Here is a 19,622-nt window from a genome sequence, read left to right as displayed (position 1 = left end):
TAAAAGTAACTATCTGTCATATAACATCATAATCATTTAACAATTTTCGCAGATAAGACAACTTTCATAAAACGTGTTTGTTTTCTCGCTATCAATAATTCGCTTTCCATTGAATTTCCCGTCGTCTACTTTAAGATTCTGCGTCAAATCACAGACCGTTTGAATAAAACATTCGAGTTGTCGAGCAATCAACAGAAAAACCGCGTAAATGAAACATAAGTGTGTCGTAATGTCGAATGGTAATTTGTCAACAAAAACCGTCCATAAATATCAAATCCTTGTTTCAAGGATATTATTGTATAATCTGTGACTGCTTGTTTTGTTCATGTAAATCGATTTATAAATAAAATTGAACTATCAGATAAATATAAGAATATGAAATAGCTATCCTCTTTAAAATACAAAAATACAAAATTCAAGTGCCCTTAAGCCACCCTAGCGAAGCCGTTGTATCGTTTTAGTGTATTATGTCGAATCAGGGCAGGCAGATGGCGACGTCCCTTTGTAAGACCCGCACCTGGTAGTTTTTGCAATAGATGGACTTCCCGAAAAGATGCAAAGCATTTTTGTTGCATTATAGCCCTAATATCTTAGAATATTAGGTCACATAGTATGTCATGGAATAGATTGTTTTTTTTTATAGATCATAAATGCACCAAAAATATTCATAGCAACATTTAAAGAAATATCCTTTGAGCTTTTTTCATTATCCTTCTTTTGTTCATTTCAAAACAAAAAACAATTGGTTTTTTTTTTTAAACATAATAATAGAAATGTCCAAAATGTGTAGTCTACAGCTACAAGTAAACGCGCAATCTGTCGATCAGTTGTAAACGAGGCTGTGTCAATCGGTGTCATGCACGCTGCCATACCCGAGTGGTCATTGTTGCGTGCCGTGACATGAATCGAGTCTGCAATCATCTTCCTTATACCACCATGATACTATGGCATTACGAATTTACGTAATCTGTCGCTGCAATTATTTCACGCATCCTTAAACATTAATAAAACCTCAATTTGTAATGGCTGTAACTGCTATTGAAATATAGTATAATAATAGTAACCATTACAAAGATCGACGATGATCATGTAACAACACTGACCCTTACATATATATTTCCAATAAACCTTATCTATAAGTTTCTTTACAAATGCAAAATTACAACAAGTGTTTGATCATCTTTTTGTTTTCTCGCCCTATTGCAATTCGTGCCTTTGTAAGTTGTGTTCAATTTAAGTGGTCCTCCAATCGAGTCTTTCCCGAACACATTGTAAAGAATGGAGCCTGGATAAGTGCCTAGCGGGACACCGACGCTATTTGTTCATTGCAACTCTGATCATTTTACCCGCATCCAAATAAGCATAGTTTGTGTGACGCAGTACCTTGAAATATGCGAACTATTGTATAAGACAAATAATTAAATTCACTTTATAAGTAGAGGTTTTATATGGGGAGATAAATTCTACTTCAGCGATATTAAATTTATCAAAAGCCTTAGTTAATATTTCAAAACATTTTTTAAAAGTAGTATCATATAATCATCTTTCGTCTGTACTTTAAGTACCTACTAATAAAGCTTCGATAATACACTAATCATGGTTTTGCTTCGGGCATTCAATACTAAGTCATTGAACTCCGGATTCTAGTTTCTTATCCGAATGTTTTGTATAAGCAGCGGCAGATTTTTTACCATCGGCACGTTTCTAAAGTGATACCGAATTATCTTGTTATATAAAAAGCTAGCAAGGAGTAGCATAGACTAAAATAACAACCCATGCCTGTGGCTAACATTAATGGCAACTGGGCAAAGACCTCCTAACGTCTTTAAAAAACGGTTTAGAGATAGGCGTACACGTGCAACAGAATTTCATCAAATAATTAGACAGGTTTCTTGACGTAAATATTTGCTTAATATTTACTAACGTAGCCAATTAAAATTTTGTCTAACATAAAATTAGAACACTTGAATTTTTTATGTGGAACTACCACCGGTTCGTAATGTAATGAGACCAATAAAATGAGGACGTGTTGAAACAAACACTTAACACTCTAGATTATCACAAGACAGAACATAATGTCGAACATTCAAATATTAACAATTCACATGACGTCCGTTCGTGGAAGCGAGTGTGGGTCAATTTACACGTGGTATCGAATCCTGTGTTAAGTAAAATGTAAGCCGACGCCTAAGTTACCACTAATGGTGGATCGTATTACGTTTTGCGTTCAAGATTAAATAACCACTCATTACGGTTATAAGTGCGATAGAGAATGTGATGGGTTCGATTTCCTTGTGTCATATTATGTTAGCTTTATAACTCGAGTAGGCAATCATTATTTTTAAAAATATATATTTTTCTGATACGATAAGTATATAATAATCTATTATTGCCCGGGAATTAAAATTAAAATTGTAAGGATGGGTCCCGTTTAGGTACATCTCACGTAGCTAATTTGTTTTTATTTTTGCAACTAACATACATTAACCCTGAAAGGGGTTGCAAATTAGGTTTTGTGACTTTAAAAACTTTTACTTTAACTTTGAAGTTATCGCCGTTTCGGAATGTAGATACTACATAAAGGAACTGGCAAAAATATAACTTTTTACTACAAATGAAAATATTTTAGAAAGGGGAACAAGCGAATAGGCGAACTAATGGTCGCATACGCCCGGCAAAGCTAGAAGCATAAATGACTATATACATCGTCGGTACTCCATCAACCAAGGGGCAAAGGGTCTAAGATGTTATATGAACAAGAGGGAATGTCAATTACACCGGTGCACACACCCTTAATACAGGACCTATGCAGAGTAATATTTTTCGATACAATATTTTATTTTCTCATATTATATTTAATTCCAAAATATTCTTTTGTTAATAAATATTAAATACATAGTGCGTTTGTCTGTATAAATACAGCGTGCTCAACAACAACAAAAATCATAAGTATAAAATTTTATGTGATTATAACACCAAAAAAAAGTTACTTCTATATAAATAAATAGTATTTTTTGTTAAACATATTTAATTTACTACACTGCGAAGTAGAAAAAGAATCGAGAGCTAAAAACGAGACATCAACACCCGTACTGTTAATAATAAAAAATACCTACTGTTTTAATTGCTGATCCTACCTGATAAAGATGCTAATTCTAATTAATATTAGTAGTATTATATTATTAACAGACCTAACAAATATTGCATACATTAAATATAAATTTTTAAAATTAAGATTTTTTGAAATTGTCGATTTTTTTTTATTGCATACAAAATATTGTTTGACAAAGTAAAACTTTATATCCTGCAAAGGGTTGAGAATGATTGAAGCCGTCATTAAATCAATTCCACGGCGTACATTGACTCGTACAGCGACAAGTATTATGTACCGTTATTAAGGCAAAAAGTAGTGGCAATGCCGGCCCACGTTTATTATACTCGTAACAGAGTTGATAATGTAGAATTTTATGCCCTGAATATTGGCATTTTAGGCAGAGATGATGAAGCTATGAAAAAGGTTACTAAGTATGTCTGTTCAATAAATTCGAACTATGTTGTATAAGATCGTTTATCTTGAAACAGTATGGATGTACGTAAATAATTTACGTTTAATTTCTGATTAATAAGCAAAACAAATACACGCACTCGTAGTAAGCAACATACCATCTGAATAAACAAACGAACGTGAGAAACTAAGGATATTCAAGTGTTACCAGAATCAGATACAGAAGCGACTGAAGAAAAAACAAACATAAAAACAGACCATTCACGGAACAATTACATGAAAACACGTGGCCACTTGTGACTATTGAATGAGCTTCATGCTCGAGTAAGCACGTACCACGGTAAGTTAGGAACAGAACACGCACGCAGACTTGAACAAGACGATCACTAGTGCCTTAAGTAAACTAACGAAAGTATACAATATAATATCTAAGTAAAACACTCAAATTACAATTTTAAAAGCAGTACTCATTACAAATGTGACTAAGATATTAACAATAAAAATAAAGGATCATTCAAATTCATCGACAAAAACAACGATTAGCGATGCTTAACAGTATTCAAGTTTAACTTCCGTAACTTCTTATAAATTGTCTGACTCGTTACGGTAGTAAAAGATGTATTCAGTTATAAAACGCAATAAATAATTTCAAGCAAAATGAATAAAATTTGAAAGCCGAGCAAATTCTTAAATTTAAAAATAAATAGAAAGTAGTCAGAAATGGAAATTTAGGTAAACACGACGTGTTTTAATTAAAGCCAACTGTTCATGTAAACGTTGATCAATTGAAGACTTTCGATGGCTTGATAGGGGAAATTTCGGAGAAACAAATTTCATTACATGACTCACTCCAGCTGTCACAAAGAATCGATAAACGAGGAAAAGCCACGCTAATCGAATAAAACTTCTATGTAGTCATAATTTCAAAACCGGAAATGTAAAGAACCACGGTATAGCTCGAAATGTATGACAACCATTGCTGTTTTTGTGCTATATAGACGAAGGTATTGTTAATAGTAAAAAGTTGATGGATGATGTTTTACGTTACGCAACCGATCATTGAACGTATCGTGGTCAACGACCGTGTACAAAAAATATTGGTGCAATTTTGATTGTCTGTCACGATCTCGCTTCGACACGGTCCATAGACGTTAGGAAAAGGTTCAAAAGCGAAACCTACCTAATGATCTTATTTTATATAATGCGATATTTCTTGTAAATTTCAAAATAGAATGACTGGTTTTGTGAATGAGGACGGAACAATGGGTGTTTGTCTAACATCACCCTGGACAAAAAGTTAACTCACATTTGTTACCAACTCTAAAACTTCAGACTTGCATACTTAATACGAAAACTTTTGCTGAGTATCTTCACACCATCTTCAATTGAGTAATATTCTAGAAACGGTGGAAAACTAAACCAAGTTGGCGATTCAAAAATAATCATAAAATTTACTATATTACTAGGTGGCAGGGCTCTGTGCAAACCCGTCTGGGAAGTTATCACCTACTTATCAAATTTTCGACCTGCAACCAGCAATACTCAGTTTTGTTCTGTTACAGTTTAAAGGGAAAGTAAACCAGTGTAACTACAGGCACAATGGTCCATCTTAGTTCCAACGGGCGGTATCGCATTAAGGTTGAAAGAAATAACATTTCTTGCGCCATTATCTATGGGCGCTCCCAGGTGGAACATTGGCCCACCCCCCTACCCATATTATAAAATAAAAGAATAATGTTGCCATAAGAATTCTCCATTATAATAGCATTTGAAATTTATTAATATTCATTTCGCATTTTGAAAAAAATGCACATCCTTTCTACGCCGACAAATATAATTGCTATTCAACGTACGACCATTTCCAAGCAATGAACTTGCAACATTAAGGACGCAACACACGCGTCTTCGCTCCCAGCACTAATTGATATTCGCTAGGTGTGACCATTGTTTAGCTTTTGCGTTTTGACCGGATTGATTCTTATTAACTTTGAGAATAATTATTAAAGGTAAGTTTGGACATTGTTCATAAATAATTAAAATATAGTGGTATTTCATTAAAAATGATATTTTATAACATCCTATTAATGTTTTACTGCTATTTTCTGGATTTTTCTCTCTATTTTTTGTGGTAATAAGTATGATTTGGCAACTATAATATGAGGTTATATAAATGTTGGATAATATATTATATAATGCAATCCTTGTTTTTGTTCGTGTACTATACGTCCATCAAGCTCTAGTTAAAACCTAGTACTTTGCTGGCAGTTTTGTGAAAGTTTCTGACTAAGTATCAACAACAACACCAATACAAAAATAAGTATATCAATACGTATAGCATATTGTGATTGCGATCCAAAAGAAGTAACTCCTAAATAAATAAAAAGTAACTTTGATTAAATATATATAAATTCACTTCTTTGAAAATTAGAAAAAAAACAGTCGAGAACGAAACGGAGTCGGCATTCAGCACTGCATGCATAAATATAATATTCAACGGTGACCGATTTAAATGATGGGAAGAACACAGACTACTTTTTATAATTCACCCCTCGAGGGCTAAAGGGCAGAAGGTGACGGTTTGTGTGCGATAGTTTCATAAATTACGCACGGGTAAAACCGCGGATTCAAATAGAATTACCTAGAACAAGAAACTATACGAATACTCTACCTACCTGCTTTTTAAGTATATAAACGATGCATGGAAGAAATCACAATGCTAATGATGTACTCTGAGATTCATCTTGAGAGATTGATGGTGTTTGTAGCTATTATGGAGTTAGCTTACATAAAAAAGTTACAATATTACGTTGTTTAAGGGAAATTTCCTGATTTCATTGCATTGCTCATAGATGGAATAGAGTAATTTGGATTTGTACTAATAATTGATGTTTCACAGGGAATTTAGGGACATGAATATTTTTTAGGTTATGTAAATGATTTTCCTTTTAATTATAATTTTGTGGTTTTGTGTTTTGTTTGTTGACGATACTTTTTAATGATAACCGAAAATAAGTTATTATAGAAATTGGAATAATGCTTTATTAATAACTGAATAATAATAATTCAATTTTAATTGGCATTTAAATTAAATGCTTACAGTAAAATACAAATAAAAATTTAAGCGAGCATTAAAATCATAATATGACCGATACATTAAATTCAGTATTGAATAAAGTACATATATTATTTGAACTTGATTTATGTCAAGTAGGTAAAATGTATACCAATACAGCATGATTAGGAAACCAAGATTTGCATCACACTACTGTCTATATTGAAATTCTATCATATTTTATTCACATCTTAAATATAAATATCGTAAGCCGATTTTTGTCCCAGGGATTATGGGGCGACAGCCGCATATAAAAATTTGGTTACGGTCTCATTTTGAACAGCTTCAGCTGTAGATGTGCAGAAAAATAAAAAGGATTCTTGATTGCACTTTTCTAAATTGTTATGAAGAGGTAATTTTAGAGAGCAGAAAAAAGTTACTGGCCGGTTAATGAACGATACTACGGCTGTATAAGAACAAAAAAATTAAAAACTTAAACCAAATTAAAGCAAATTGTTTTCGACAATTCTAACTGGACTAATGTATACTATTTGATATTAAAAAAAAAATTTAAAATAGATTTCTTCATTTTGGCGCCAAATGTAGATGACTTACTTGCAGTTTACAATGATATGAAATCAAAACAAAACCTTTTCTAGGTTTCGGATTTCCTAAAAAATCTTTTGAATAAATATGAATTTCGCGGGAGACATACTAGTATTAATAAAGATTGAACCTTAACGAGACAGCAACCAAACAAATTGCCACACTCACCCTTTCGTGTCTGATGAGGTAGTTGATGATGACTTCCTTCTTCTTCTCTTTCTCTTCGGCATGACAGACGCCAATGTTCAACCCCATAACGATAGTTCGCAGGAGTCCGCCCTCGAACGCGTCCCACAAATACTTGGGCGTGTAACACATTATAGCCTAGAACAAACGCAAAATAATTCAGCACACGAATCTCTCGCTATCAATAAAATTACTATTGATTTTGTACCAATATTTTCATCAAATTGTTTAACTATTTTTTAAGGCAAACGTGATATTTCTTGTAAATTTTGTTCGAACTTAAACACGGATAATTATTTCATATTTCCTTATGTTCTTTAAAAATATATTTATAGATTAATATTATTGGGTCGGTGACATTTTGAATGCATCGAATCTGCCCCAGATAAAACTTAAGCCTTTTCAAAGAAAGTAGTTGTTCTAGGTCAAATTTTAAATACTAATAACCAAGTTGTTAGCATGTCTAGAGAACCGTTAACCGTAGACGGTGGCGATTGTTGCCCGTATTTGCACGTGTGATTACCACTTTAGTATCGACATTCAAGTCACACACATAGTTTACAAATAATCTAAATATAACTGTCAATGGGCCTAATTAACTTACAGCATGATCAAACTATGCCTTTATAAGCGACTAGTTTCGACCTATGGTTTCGCCTACGTATGAGGTCAAAATCTTATGATGATGACATTAGTGGACACAACACAACAAATAAACAAACTCACTTTCGTATTTATAATATCAGTAAGAATATAAAAGCAATTTCTTTTTCTTTATCTATTGCACATGTTAGTGAACTATACTAAAACCCTACTAGTACTTGTAAATGTCGTTATAGAAGCATCTATAACGTCATTTACAATTATTTTAGACGAGCTAATTACTTCTTATTTATTTGTTAAAACGACAAAATTAAAAAAAAAACTGTTTAATTTAATACGTGTTAAGTCTACTTTTAAGTAAGATTCCTTTGCGGTAAATCCGTTTTTTTACCCATCACCTATGAATCAGTGATTTCGAAGTAGTATTTAATTGAGATATGCATATCCTGGTTTCATTTACCTATATACCTAATAGTAAAATATTCCTAGATTAAATTTATTTGTAAAGTCTATTGTGAATTTGGCGCTTTGTTAGTTCAAGGATACAGTAATCTCTTAAAATAAATCCAAATAAACTTCTTCAAACAATCAAACCGATATTAAAAATACAAAAATAATAAGTAAATGTTTATTATCTGTTAGAAACTAATCAAGTAAATTGATAGCAATGAAATTTGGTATATATTTGACTTAGTCTGGGCCCTGGATAAATAAATACTCATATAAAATACGCGATATTCGGACAAATACTAGATATAAAGGAAAATAAATTTTGCGTATATTTTGTGAGCAAAAAACATAAATTCTCAGATCAATTAGATGTCATTACAGAGACACACAGGAAAAAGTTAATTACGCTAAACGGGATGACGGTCTGATAAATACAACGTTTGAAGTTTGCCGAAATTACTTATTAACTAGTAATTATTAACTTAACTAGTCTACAAACCTGGAAGAAGAGCACGAAGCACACCCACTGATAGTACGTGTAGTACTTCTTCTCTTGTGAGCTGTCATACTCGTTCATAATACCAGGGTGTGCGACCTCTTTGCCTGCCTGGAAAACCAATACAATTAAAATAGACATACATATATATAACAACAGCACAATAAGTCTTATTTTTTCGTTCAAAAACAATCCCACGGCAATTGAAATTGTCAAAGATATCTGATTTGAGACAGAGAACTAATTATGTACATAAGCTTTAAACTTATAACATTTTTTATTTATATTGTACTTACTCTAAGGTACAAAAGGTGAAAAATGCTTTTGCCAATTAATCAGTATATTTAGTCTTAGAGGCACTGGATCATTGGGTCAATTTTCCAAACCGTTATCAGTGCCGATGCGAATCACCCCAGCCTGTTATTATGACATCACACTACTGAACATGAATCACTGTCTAAAATCTGAACCGCAAGAGCCTTTTAAAATATAAATACTTTAACATAGAAATATATTGTAAGCATTTTTGAAATCGATGAAGGTTTCTTTAGAAGCTATCATTAATTACACCTGTAACATCTTGCAACTGAAATTTAAACCAATTCGACAATATCAATTGGAGATGTTAGTGTTCAAAATAGATTACATTATTAGTGATATTACATTAGGTGTAAATATTTCCAAATGTTTTGGATCTAATTTAGATATATTTTTGAATAAATCGCCAGTAAAATCTATCATCATCAAAATGTTATATTTATTCATAACCAAAAATGTATTTAAATTCGCTTCTAACATTAAAAAAGTAAATTACGGTATCAATATAATAACTACTTATTTTACTTCGCTGTTTAGTGTTTATAAATGTTCAGTTTCCTTTTTTTTTTTCTTATTTCATTAATTACATTTTACGCATTTAAATTTCGAGTATTAATATTGAAATACAAAAATAAATTATAATCTGAAACGTCACTAAATTGCTTAAGATATAATTATTCATAGATTCTAAGACATATACTACTTGCGTCATGCGCAGGCGCATTAAGTGCAAAACGTGCCGGATCGCGAATACTTTTATACAACACGGAAGATAACAGGATATAAGTTAAACAGAAATGCATTAGTTCGGATTGCCAGCAAATTGCTTGCATTTATAAAGACATTCTACTCTGTACTCCGGAAACTGCAATCTTTACGGCAATGGTACAGTAAATACTTTTAAATAGTCTATTTTTAAATTCGTTAGCTAATAAAATAGTTTTTATACGTGAGAATTTAAGTAAAGTGTGAAAATTTTCTTTTAAATGTGTACCTATGTAGGGATGTTCTGATATTAAATGAATAAAAGTAAAAGTAACACACATAATAAGTGAGTGCTACCAAATAATAGTTACGCAAAATACCTATATCATAAAACCTAATTTATTCGTTGGAAATGAGGCGATAAAGTGTTTAATAAAGCCATCATCTAAAATAATGAATTATAAATAATCCCAAGTCCTCTAAGTCATGTCACATTATGTTCGTGCACAATCGCCATACATTTAAAATTATCAATTTAGCTAATAGCTTGGTATTTCAAAACAGTACGAAGCACAATGCTTCGTTAACTGAAATATCACTAATCGTCTTTCATATGTACATAAGTAACTGTTATGCAAGGAAAACGTCACAAACTGAACAAGTGGGCGAAGCTGCGGATTCGCGAACTAGTAAAAATATTTTTTATATAATTAATTATGTTCGGATTTTGACGATACTTTTTTATATTTACCAGACGTTTAGACAGAATTGCTCTTGTCGTGTTCACGAGCTATCATCGCCTTTAAAGTATTAATTACGTCGCCTTTTGTATTTTATTTCTATTATTTTGTCATGTGTTTGATGTTAAATAAAGTATGCATTGAATTATATTATTCCTTTTTAAAATTATACTTTTCTAATTACTTAGTTTTCATTCAGGTCATACAATACCTAGTAGGATCATAATGAAAAACGAACTCATTATTATTAAAAAGTATTTTCACAAAAGAGTTTTTAATTGTGACGCGTTGGTAGCCCTAGCAATATGCAATAAATTTCGTTTTCCTCACCTCTCTATATAGCTACGCCCAAATGGTAATTCAATGAGGAATATGAATTAAATGCATGTGCACGTGATACACGTCATGAATCACGAATCTCATGAGACACGACTCACTACACTTGTTCCTAGGACAATAAACTTTATCGCCTGTCCTTAACACCATATGGAATTAATATTCAACGCTATGCTATCTTTCTATTCTATCAATGGTACCAGTCAGAAACTAAACGTCGACAATTTTGCTGGATGAAGTTAACCGCGTTAGCCATGCTAGAATGATTGTGGTAATTTTATTAAAAGTTCTTATTGACTCATTGATGTTTTTGGAATTGAATGAGGAAAAACATAATACATTATGTATTTTCAGAAATCGAAGAGAATTTTTTTTTTTTTCTTTTTAGAATAGTTTTCTCAGACTCTGCTTGCCTTTGTTCTGCGTTTTGAGAATATTAATATATATATATTTATATATATATATATATATATATATATATATATATATAAACGTAAATATTAAATATAATATTTTATGTAGATACGTATATTTTATTTCTCTAATCGATATTTATTGGTCCGATATTCCATTGTTCCAGATTTCTTTTTTCTTACTTATATGTTTATAAACAATGGCGTACAAAATTGACTTCAAATAACAATATAAGAAAAACAGGTCAGTTTGATTACAACTGTAGAGTTGGCAAAAAAAGTTTCATTAAAAAAAATACGGATAATAAAAATATATTTAATAAATACTTATGTCAAATATTTATCTTAAATATACTTTGAGATCAATTTAATTAAAAAATATATATTAAGATGACCCTTGGTTGACCCAAGATCAAAATGAATGAAGATGGTTCAAAGAGACGCCAACGATCACACAACAACTGCAGCCTTGTATGAATTCAACGGTATACTAAATTCGCTTATCAAAGACTCCCGATTGATAAATTAAAGACCTCTTTGATCTCGTCAATCTTGCTCTTGTATTATGAATGTTGAGGTCTTCAATTTGATTCTAACTTCTAACATATTCAGCCAAATGTTTTTTTTTTTAAATTCGTATAATACAAGGTCTAAATGATCGAGACGAACATTTGACCCAAATAAACACCGAATTGGTCCAAATCAGGTTCAAAACCTGGCAAACACTACACATAATGTTTATAATGTGTAATTGTAACATTTGTGTTGATCTATTTGAGCTTGTTGGTGAAATAAAAGATCGTAAGGAGACCTGCATGTGCACCACCAACCCGCATTGGCACAGCTTGATCAAATAATTTCTAAATCATCGTCCTCAAAAGGAGAACATAGAATAACATAGAAATAGCAATAATGTTACCGTATTCCTTGATCACGTATATTTTTGTAACATTGCAAAGAATCGGTTTCAGTGATTGGGTCATTTTTAAATAAAGAAAACTATAATTCATAGCCAAGCTACCGACGAAAGCCGACTTAACAACAGTCGAGAGACACACAAAACATACGGGTTTTTGGGACGAAATTCTTGTTCGCAAACTCTCGACGCTTGGCGAACGAAAACTTGGTCGAAATAAGTGTAACACTTCACCCGTTCCGACACTTTTGCTATAATGTGTGTTTGTGGGTTTACAAGCTTTTTGTGTATGATGTATAATTTTTGTTTCTTTGACGTGAGGCATTTTTATTTTAACGAATCTATAGAAATCCCTTCGATAAAATTACTTTATATATTCTAATATAAATCATTTGTATATATTATATACAAATAGGATACATCTTACAGATAATGCTAAAACTTTGGTCGAACCTTTTAGGAGAAATAATATCATATTTCATAACATAAAACCTATTTTGTTCTTGATGTGTACTTAATAAACTCCAAACCTCCTTAAAAGGAGTATACGCCTTGGCTCAGAATGGCAGCAACATATACCTACAGCCTTTAATATATTTTAAATATTTCCCTATTAACCTTAAGAAGTGCATTGTCATCTTATAAATCACTTTGATTTTACTCACTGATGATACATATATAATTTATCCTGCTCATTTGTTTAAAATTTTCAATGGAAAATTCGAATAAAAATAGTGAACTTCATTGAACATACGTTTGTCAACTAGTGGATTGCAATGTTAAGATCGCAACATTAATTATTATTCTATCCTTTTTGTAATAGATTTTTTGTAACTGGAACAATGGCCTCATTACTATTCGGGTTCGCTTCGTTTATTGCCATAGCTTCTTTATTCGAATATTAAAAATAATATGTGCCGCAAATAAATACATTTTTAAGCACTTAATTACATAACCCTTAATAATCCAAATAAATCTAACAAAGAAACATATTACGTTTAAGGCCACTTTATTTAACTTTGCAGTTTCATAAATTCAAATCATCTGTAAAAAAAATACATTGGTAAAGAAGGCATATTATTCGATACAAGATTATATAGATGATAAAAAAGCGTGGAGGTACTGCTTGTTGACTTCCAGGCAGGAGACATAACATACATGACGTATTTAACTAACATGACTGTATTTTCAGATGTTGAAAAAGAGTAACTACTGAGTTTCTTGCCGATTCTTCTCGGTAGATCTACATTCCGAACCGGTGGTAGCTTTACTTAAAATAGTTTGTTAAATGACGATTCAAGTGCTCGTAAAAGCCTACTTGAATAAAGTATATTTTGATTTGATTGTGCAAACAAATAAAAAATATAGAACCTTTTCAATTTAGTTCAATTAATTAAACTGAGTTAATGATTAGAGATTTTTTATTAAGAGCCCAATTCGAGCGGCAAAACGATATACTGATACGTCATAGCTTGAGTGAGGATGTGGGCAGTTACTTCTCAATTGGCAGCACCTAGCCCGACTCATCTACTCCGATTTATGTCATGATCGTTGATTGCTTCGACCCCAACCAATTGGAATATAAACAAGTGATATACTGAATATTGACTCGTGCTGATTTGAACGGTTTTAATTTTATTTATTTTTTAATTATTTCACATGGCTAAGGCGTCTTTGGAAGCAGTGACGCGAAGGTATTTGTTTTGTGAACGGAGATTGGATGGAGGCAGTGAAGGACTGAAGCCGATGGAATGAGTTTTTTAGCAGTACTAGGACGGGATAGGTCAATAAATATATACAATATGTTTTTAAGACTGTCCAAGGCAAATGAAATGCTTTCGGAACGAAACATGATTGAAGCGGTGCTCGAAAGCGGTTTGTTTACTAAACAAAAATTTTAATTATTTATTGTTTTAATTTTTACCATCCTGACCGATGCTTCGAACCCTGAACGCAATAAAAACAACTACCCATATTTCTTTGTATAAATATTATATAATAGGCTATATTATATGTGCATATGTGGTCACTAGGAGGTAAGCAATCTTAACATTTCCTTTTTTAAACCATTGTATTGAAATAACATTATTTTTAATAAAACTTATGTTTAATAAATAAAAAATATCTTGAATATCAACATCGTTTAACAAGTGAGTAATAACACAAGCAACATTTTGTTTATAAAATGTGTAGGCGTAACATAAACATAATAAAACTTAACAATGCATCGCAAATAAGTCGACTCCTGCACAACACACACGTTGCTAATTAGAAACAAACCAATTTTTATATATCTGAAATGTTACTGATATGACCTTTAAGCATTACGCCGCTTCATAATGTATGAGGAGAGATAGATAAAAACAAGTAATTACTAAATAACGTCGTACGAGCATTTCTTAACACTGTAACTAAATTATGAATACAGAAACTGTGACATTGTTATAGATGGGCCTAGACGAAATTATGGAAAATGTGAAAATGTACGGAAATGATTTGATCATGACCAGCAAACGACGATAGAAAAATGACATTGACAACCGCTTCTTTTTAAGCGATCCATCTCTTTAGCATTGAATTGACCGACGACTAATTTGAAGTGAAGCTAAATTTGTAATCGCAACCATTGTCGAATTGCATTTTGGCTCGCCGATCAAATCCGACGTAATTGTCAAATTATCTCATAAAAATAAATCACAATACGTACATCCTTACATTACGATTATAATCAACGTCTATATTGAAGGACATCAGAAAGGAAATCTTATAAGAAACATCATGTCATTTTTGGACCGGTTTCGCACACGTAAGTAGAACAATCACAACAAACACACAAATCATCACAATCGAGTGAATAATTTAGGAATTCTTAGACGACAAAAATACAAACATAATATTTTTATTGTGAAGATTATTTTCAAATTTAAACAATATGAGACAAAGAAACACAGGGACGACAAAGGGATTGGGAAGGAAAGGTTCGCTGAAATAGCCAAGTTCTGGCGCGCTGCCAACGCTGAAAGTGAAGCGGACGGACGTACCAACGGTTATTTGCTAACTACTTGTAATAAACTAACACTAGACAAAGGTAAGTTGGGGGTAAATTTAACTTTACGGTCAACACTAAATATTCCCTACAAATAAAGGAACTGGTAGCTGCTTCAGCAAGCATCTAAAATTGGCTGTATTAATATAAAGTGCAGCTAATATTCTGAGTCTTTCAATTGCTTAATTTTTCTAAAAAAATATTGGACTAAATACATAAATATACAAATACAATTTCAGATTTGTACAGCATTTATAATTCAAATATTCTTTATAAAATTGGCAAATTTCAAAAACAATCTTTCGGATTATGACTATTTATATTTCAAGACATGAATGAAACTCGGGACGCGTATCAAAATGCAATTAGTGTGTAGACATCTCGTTAAATTTTATATTCATTAAAATTCATTTATTCATTAGAGAATATTTCTACGCAAAACGAACACATTTAAAGACATTTAAGGATATATAGTTTCCAAAATTCCAAAGTTCTAGACGATCATAAAAAAAAATCATTACGTATTAAACATTGAAATTCAAAAATGTTCAATATTAGAGAATAATCCGTACATTTGTTAGTCGTAGTAAAAACTCCTACCGATATGGGATATGGAACAACTAGACATGAATTAAACCAAAAGAGAAGAAATCAGCGATGTGCTTTGTAAAGTTTTTCATTTATTTAGTACTCGACTCGTAGAAATTCTGTAAAAACCTCATTTATAGAAATTATATCTAAACCAACAAACGTAAGGTACCTACTTTACGTAATACCTTTCAAAGCTCATTAAAGTTGCGATTTTTTTTATCTACGGAAACGAGTACTTCGATTTATCTTTATTGACTTTATAATTACCTTTTATGATACATTAGGCGATAATTATGGTTTACAATTGTCATAAATTTGCAAAAAGTTTAAATAATTTTAAGACTAATATAGTTTAACATAAAAATATTGGAAAACATATTTAATCATCTACATGCCTCATATCTTATACAACATCACTGATATAAAATCAGTTAAATTTCGTTGGTCAGTGGCTAAATTTTCTTAGTTATTTATAAAGGTTGTAAGTGGTCACCTCAATTCCTAGACATAACCAGTGTAAGAAATGGGATTTGAAAACATACCTTGTGCATGTAATTACACTGGCTCACTTGCCCTTAAAATCTGAATACAGCGATTCAACTATCTAAGCTTATATTTGGTGACAGAATCGTTGGTAAGTCGGTAATACATATCCACACGGGCTTAATAAACTATTATTTACCACGAAATTAAAAAACACGACTGTTCTGGAATATTTAGTCAATTTATTTATAGCCAGTGTGCTGCTCGGGATGATGTAACGATTCTAACGATACCTCAAACATCCGAATCCGTTTAGGTATTTAAAATGGAATAAAGAAACCCACATAAGTACGTACACACATAAAACCTGAAAAGACACTCCTTTTTTGGACAGTCGTATTAAAAGTGGTTTTATTTTTTGGTAAAGCATGATTTAAAATTAAGTTCAACTCACCTCTCTCGCGAAGGCATCCGGCATAGTAAATGTCGAAGTGATCCAGCAGAAAGTGTTCACGACATTCGCTGGAAGTCCCCCGCCAACGATGCACTGTATGGGCTGTCCGACATATTGGGTCGCCGTGATGATCACCGAGCAGGTCAGCAGCAGCACCGTCGTGAACACATTGTGCAGCCTAAACACGGCATTGTCAGTCTTCACCGGCTGGTACTTGAAGTACACGCTCAGACCTCCGAGTAACTTGAACATTTTGATTTACTTCTATACGTTTCTATAACATCATTCGAGGAATGTTCGTATTCTAATAAAAATCAGTCTTCTTTAATTGATATCGCGGAATGTGACGTTGCGATATTTGTTTATTGTCTGAGCTTTCGTCTGTAACAAAGAAAGATAACTGAGTGAAACTGAAATGAGGTGGGAAAAAGTTAACCATAGAAACAAAAGCTAATCGCTTTTTTCGTTCTGTTCCACTGACCCGTCGGAGTTTCGAATTGTCTCACGATCCGCTTTAATAACCATAAAGATAAAACATTTTTAAATTAATATTTCAATAGTTATTTAAGCTTATGTTTTTATTGTGGAAGTGATGGCAAGAGAAATGGTGTGGGTATAGTTTTAGATAGTAGGTTAAAAGAATGTGTGGTGGATATAAAAAGAGCGAATGATAGACTGATAGCGATTAAACTGATTGTGGACGGCATGACACTGAATCTAGTAAGTGTGTATGCGCCGCAGTCAGGCTGTGAGGAGAGCGTGAAAGAAAAGTTTTGGGAGGACTTTGATTGCCTGCTGATGAATATACAGGATAGCGAGGAAGTCTACGTGGGTGGTGATTTTAATGGCCATGTAGGAAGAGAGAATGATGGATATGAGAGAGTGCATGGTGGGTGGGGATTGGGAAACCGGAACGCTGACGGTGAGACACTTTTACAAGCTGCCTGTGCCTTCGACCTGGCTATAACAAACACGTGGTTTAAGAAAAAAGAGGAACACCTAATAACCTACAAGAGTGGCCACCACGCGACACAGATAGACTACTTCTTAGTGAGGCGGAGGAGTCTATGCTGTGTCAAAAACTGTAAAGTGCTGCCAGGCGAAGCATTAGTCGCCCAACATAGGCTTGTGGTGATGGATGTTAAATTAAGTGTCTCCCCCAGAAACAGCCAATTACGGCCCCCTCCAAAGACAAGATGGCGTATGTTAGAGAATGATGAATGTGCTAGTAGATTTAGGAACCATATAGTGGAGAAAATTATAGAAATGAATGAGATGGAAGAGAAATTGGTAGATGATTGTTGGAATGAGATGGCCAGGCACATAAGGAAGGTCGCAAAGGATGTGTTTGGAGAGTCGAAAGGAAAAGGTCTGATAGATAGGGATACATGGTGGTGGAATTTGGAAGTGCAAAATGTACTGAGAGAGAAGAAAGTGGCATTTAAAGAATGGCAAGTTGTAAAAATGTGAATACAAGTTTAAAAGATGAAAAAAAGGAAGTTTACAAGGAATTTAAGAGGAGAGAAAAGAAAGAAGGCGGTAGCAGTGGCCAGAGCTAAGGCACAAGAAAAGTTGTACAACTCACTGGACAGCCCTAGAGGCCAGAAGGAACTCTACCGAATTACGAAAGAGAGAGAAAGACGATCGAGAGATATAACACATATCAAATGCATGAAAGATGAGGCTGGTAAGGTGTTATGTAGAGATGAGGAAATAAAAGAGCGATGGAAGATTTATTTTGAAAAGCTTATGAATGAAGAGAATGACTGGAATGGTAAGAATACCATTGGAGAACCAAGAGGCACAAGTATATAAGGGATTAGTAAGAGAAATAAGCATGGATGAGATAATGACAGCAGTCAAAAGTATGAAAAATGGGAAGGCTTTGGGTCCAGATGACATACCAGTTGAAGTATGGAAGGTGTTAAAGACTGACGGATGTATGTGGTTGACTTTATTCTTCAATAAGTTGTTGCATGAAGAAACCATCCCTCAAGAATGGTGCAGTAGTTCGCTAGTGCCCATCTTCAAAAATAAAGGGGATATACAGGATTGCAACAACTATAGAGGGATAAAGCTCATGTCACATACTATGAAAATATGGGAGAAGGTAATAGAGAGAAGATTGCGAGAAGAGAGTGAAATTGCCCAAAATCAGTTTGGGTTTATGTCAGGTCGAGGGACAATGGACGCTATTTTTGCACTCCGCCAATTGTGCGAGAAGTACAGACGTGCTCACAAGAACCTGCACATGGTATTCATTGATCTCGAGAAAGCCTATGATAGGGTGCCTCGTGAAGTGTTATGGTGGGCATTGAAAGAGAAAGGTTTGCCTGGGAAGTATGTGGAGTTAGTCCGTGCTATGTACAGGGGATCCTGTACCTACGTCCGATCGTCTGCCGGCAACACTGACCAGTTCAGTGTGGCTGTAGGGTTGCACCAAGGGTCGGCTCTAAGTCCTTACCTCTTCCTGCTGATTATGGACGCTCTAACGGCGAACATACAGGAGGAGGCACCCTGGTGCATGCTTTTTGCCGACGACATTGTACTGGTTGGTGAAGATGGACCTGAGATCCAGAATAGATTGGAAGATTGGCAACAGAAACTGGAGAATGTTGGCTTGAAAATCAGTAGAACGAAGACTGAATACATGTTCTGCGATTTCGGCGGTCTCTCCGGTCCTGAAGCCATAGCGCTTGATGGCGTAGCCCTTCCAGTCTGC

At 33.3% G+C, this 19,622-nt stretch overlaps 2 protein-coding genes across 2 annotated transcripts in view; one reads left to right on the top strand and one right to left on the bottom strand.

Annotated features, from left to right (window-relative positions):
* The window catches only part of LOC125073339 (innexin inx1), a 48,362-nt gene that overhangs the window by 11,484 nt on the left and 17,256 nt on the right, over positions 1 to 19,622 (bottom strand). Inside the window, exons 2-4 of the mRNA XM_047684130.1 lie at positions 16,901 to 17,281; positions 8,902 to 9,009; positions 7,332 to 7,487 (exon numbers count right to left, since the gene is read on the bottom strand). Of these exons, the coding sequence (XP_047540086.1) occupies positions 7,332 to 7,487; positions 8,902 to 9,009; positions 16,901 to 17,152 (516 nt within the window). The 5' untranslated portion in view covers positions 17,153 to 17,281. The remainder of the gene's footprint in view (positions 1 to 7,331; positions 7,488 to 8,901; positions 9,010 to 16,900; positions 17,282 to 19,622) is intronic.
* Positions 17,606 to 18,370, top strand: LOC125069573 (craniofacial development protein 2-like). The gene has a single exon (XM_047679106.1). The coding sequence runs from the start codon at positions 17,606 to 17,608 to the stop codon at positions 18,368 to 18,370; it is 765 nt and encodes a 254-aa protein (XP_047535062.1).

Source organism: Vanessa atalanta, chromosome 2, assembly GCF_905147765.1.
Source record: "Vanessa atalanta chromosome 2, ilVanAtal1.2, whole genome shotgun sequence".
NCBI lineage: Eukaryota > Metazoa > Arthropoda > Insecta > Lepidoptera > Nymphalidae > Vanessa > Vanessa atalanta.
This window is presented reverse-complemented; position numbering and strand designations above follow the sequence as displayed.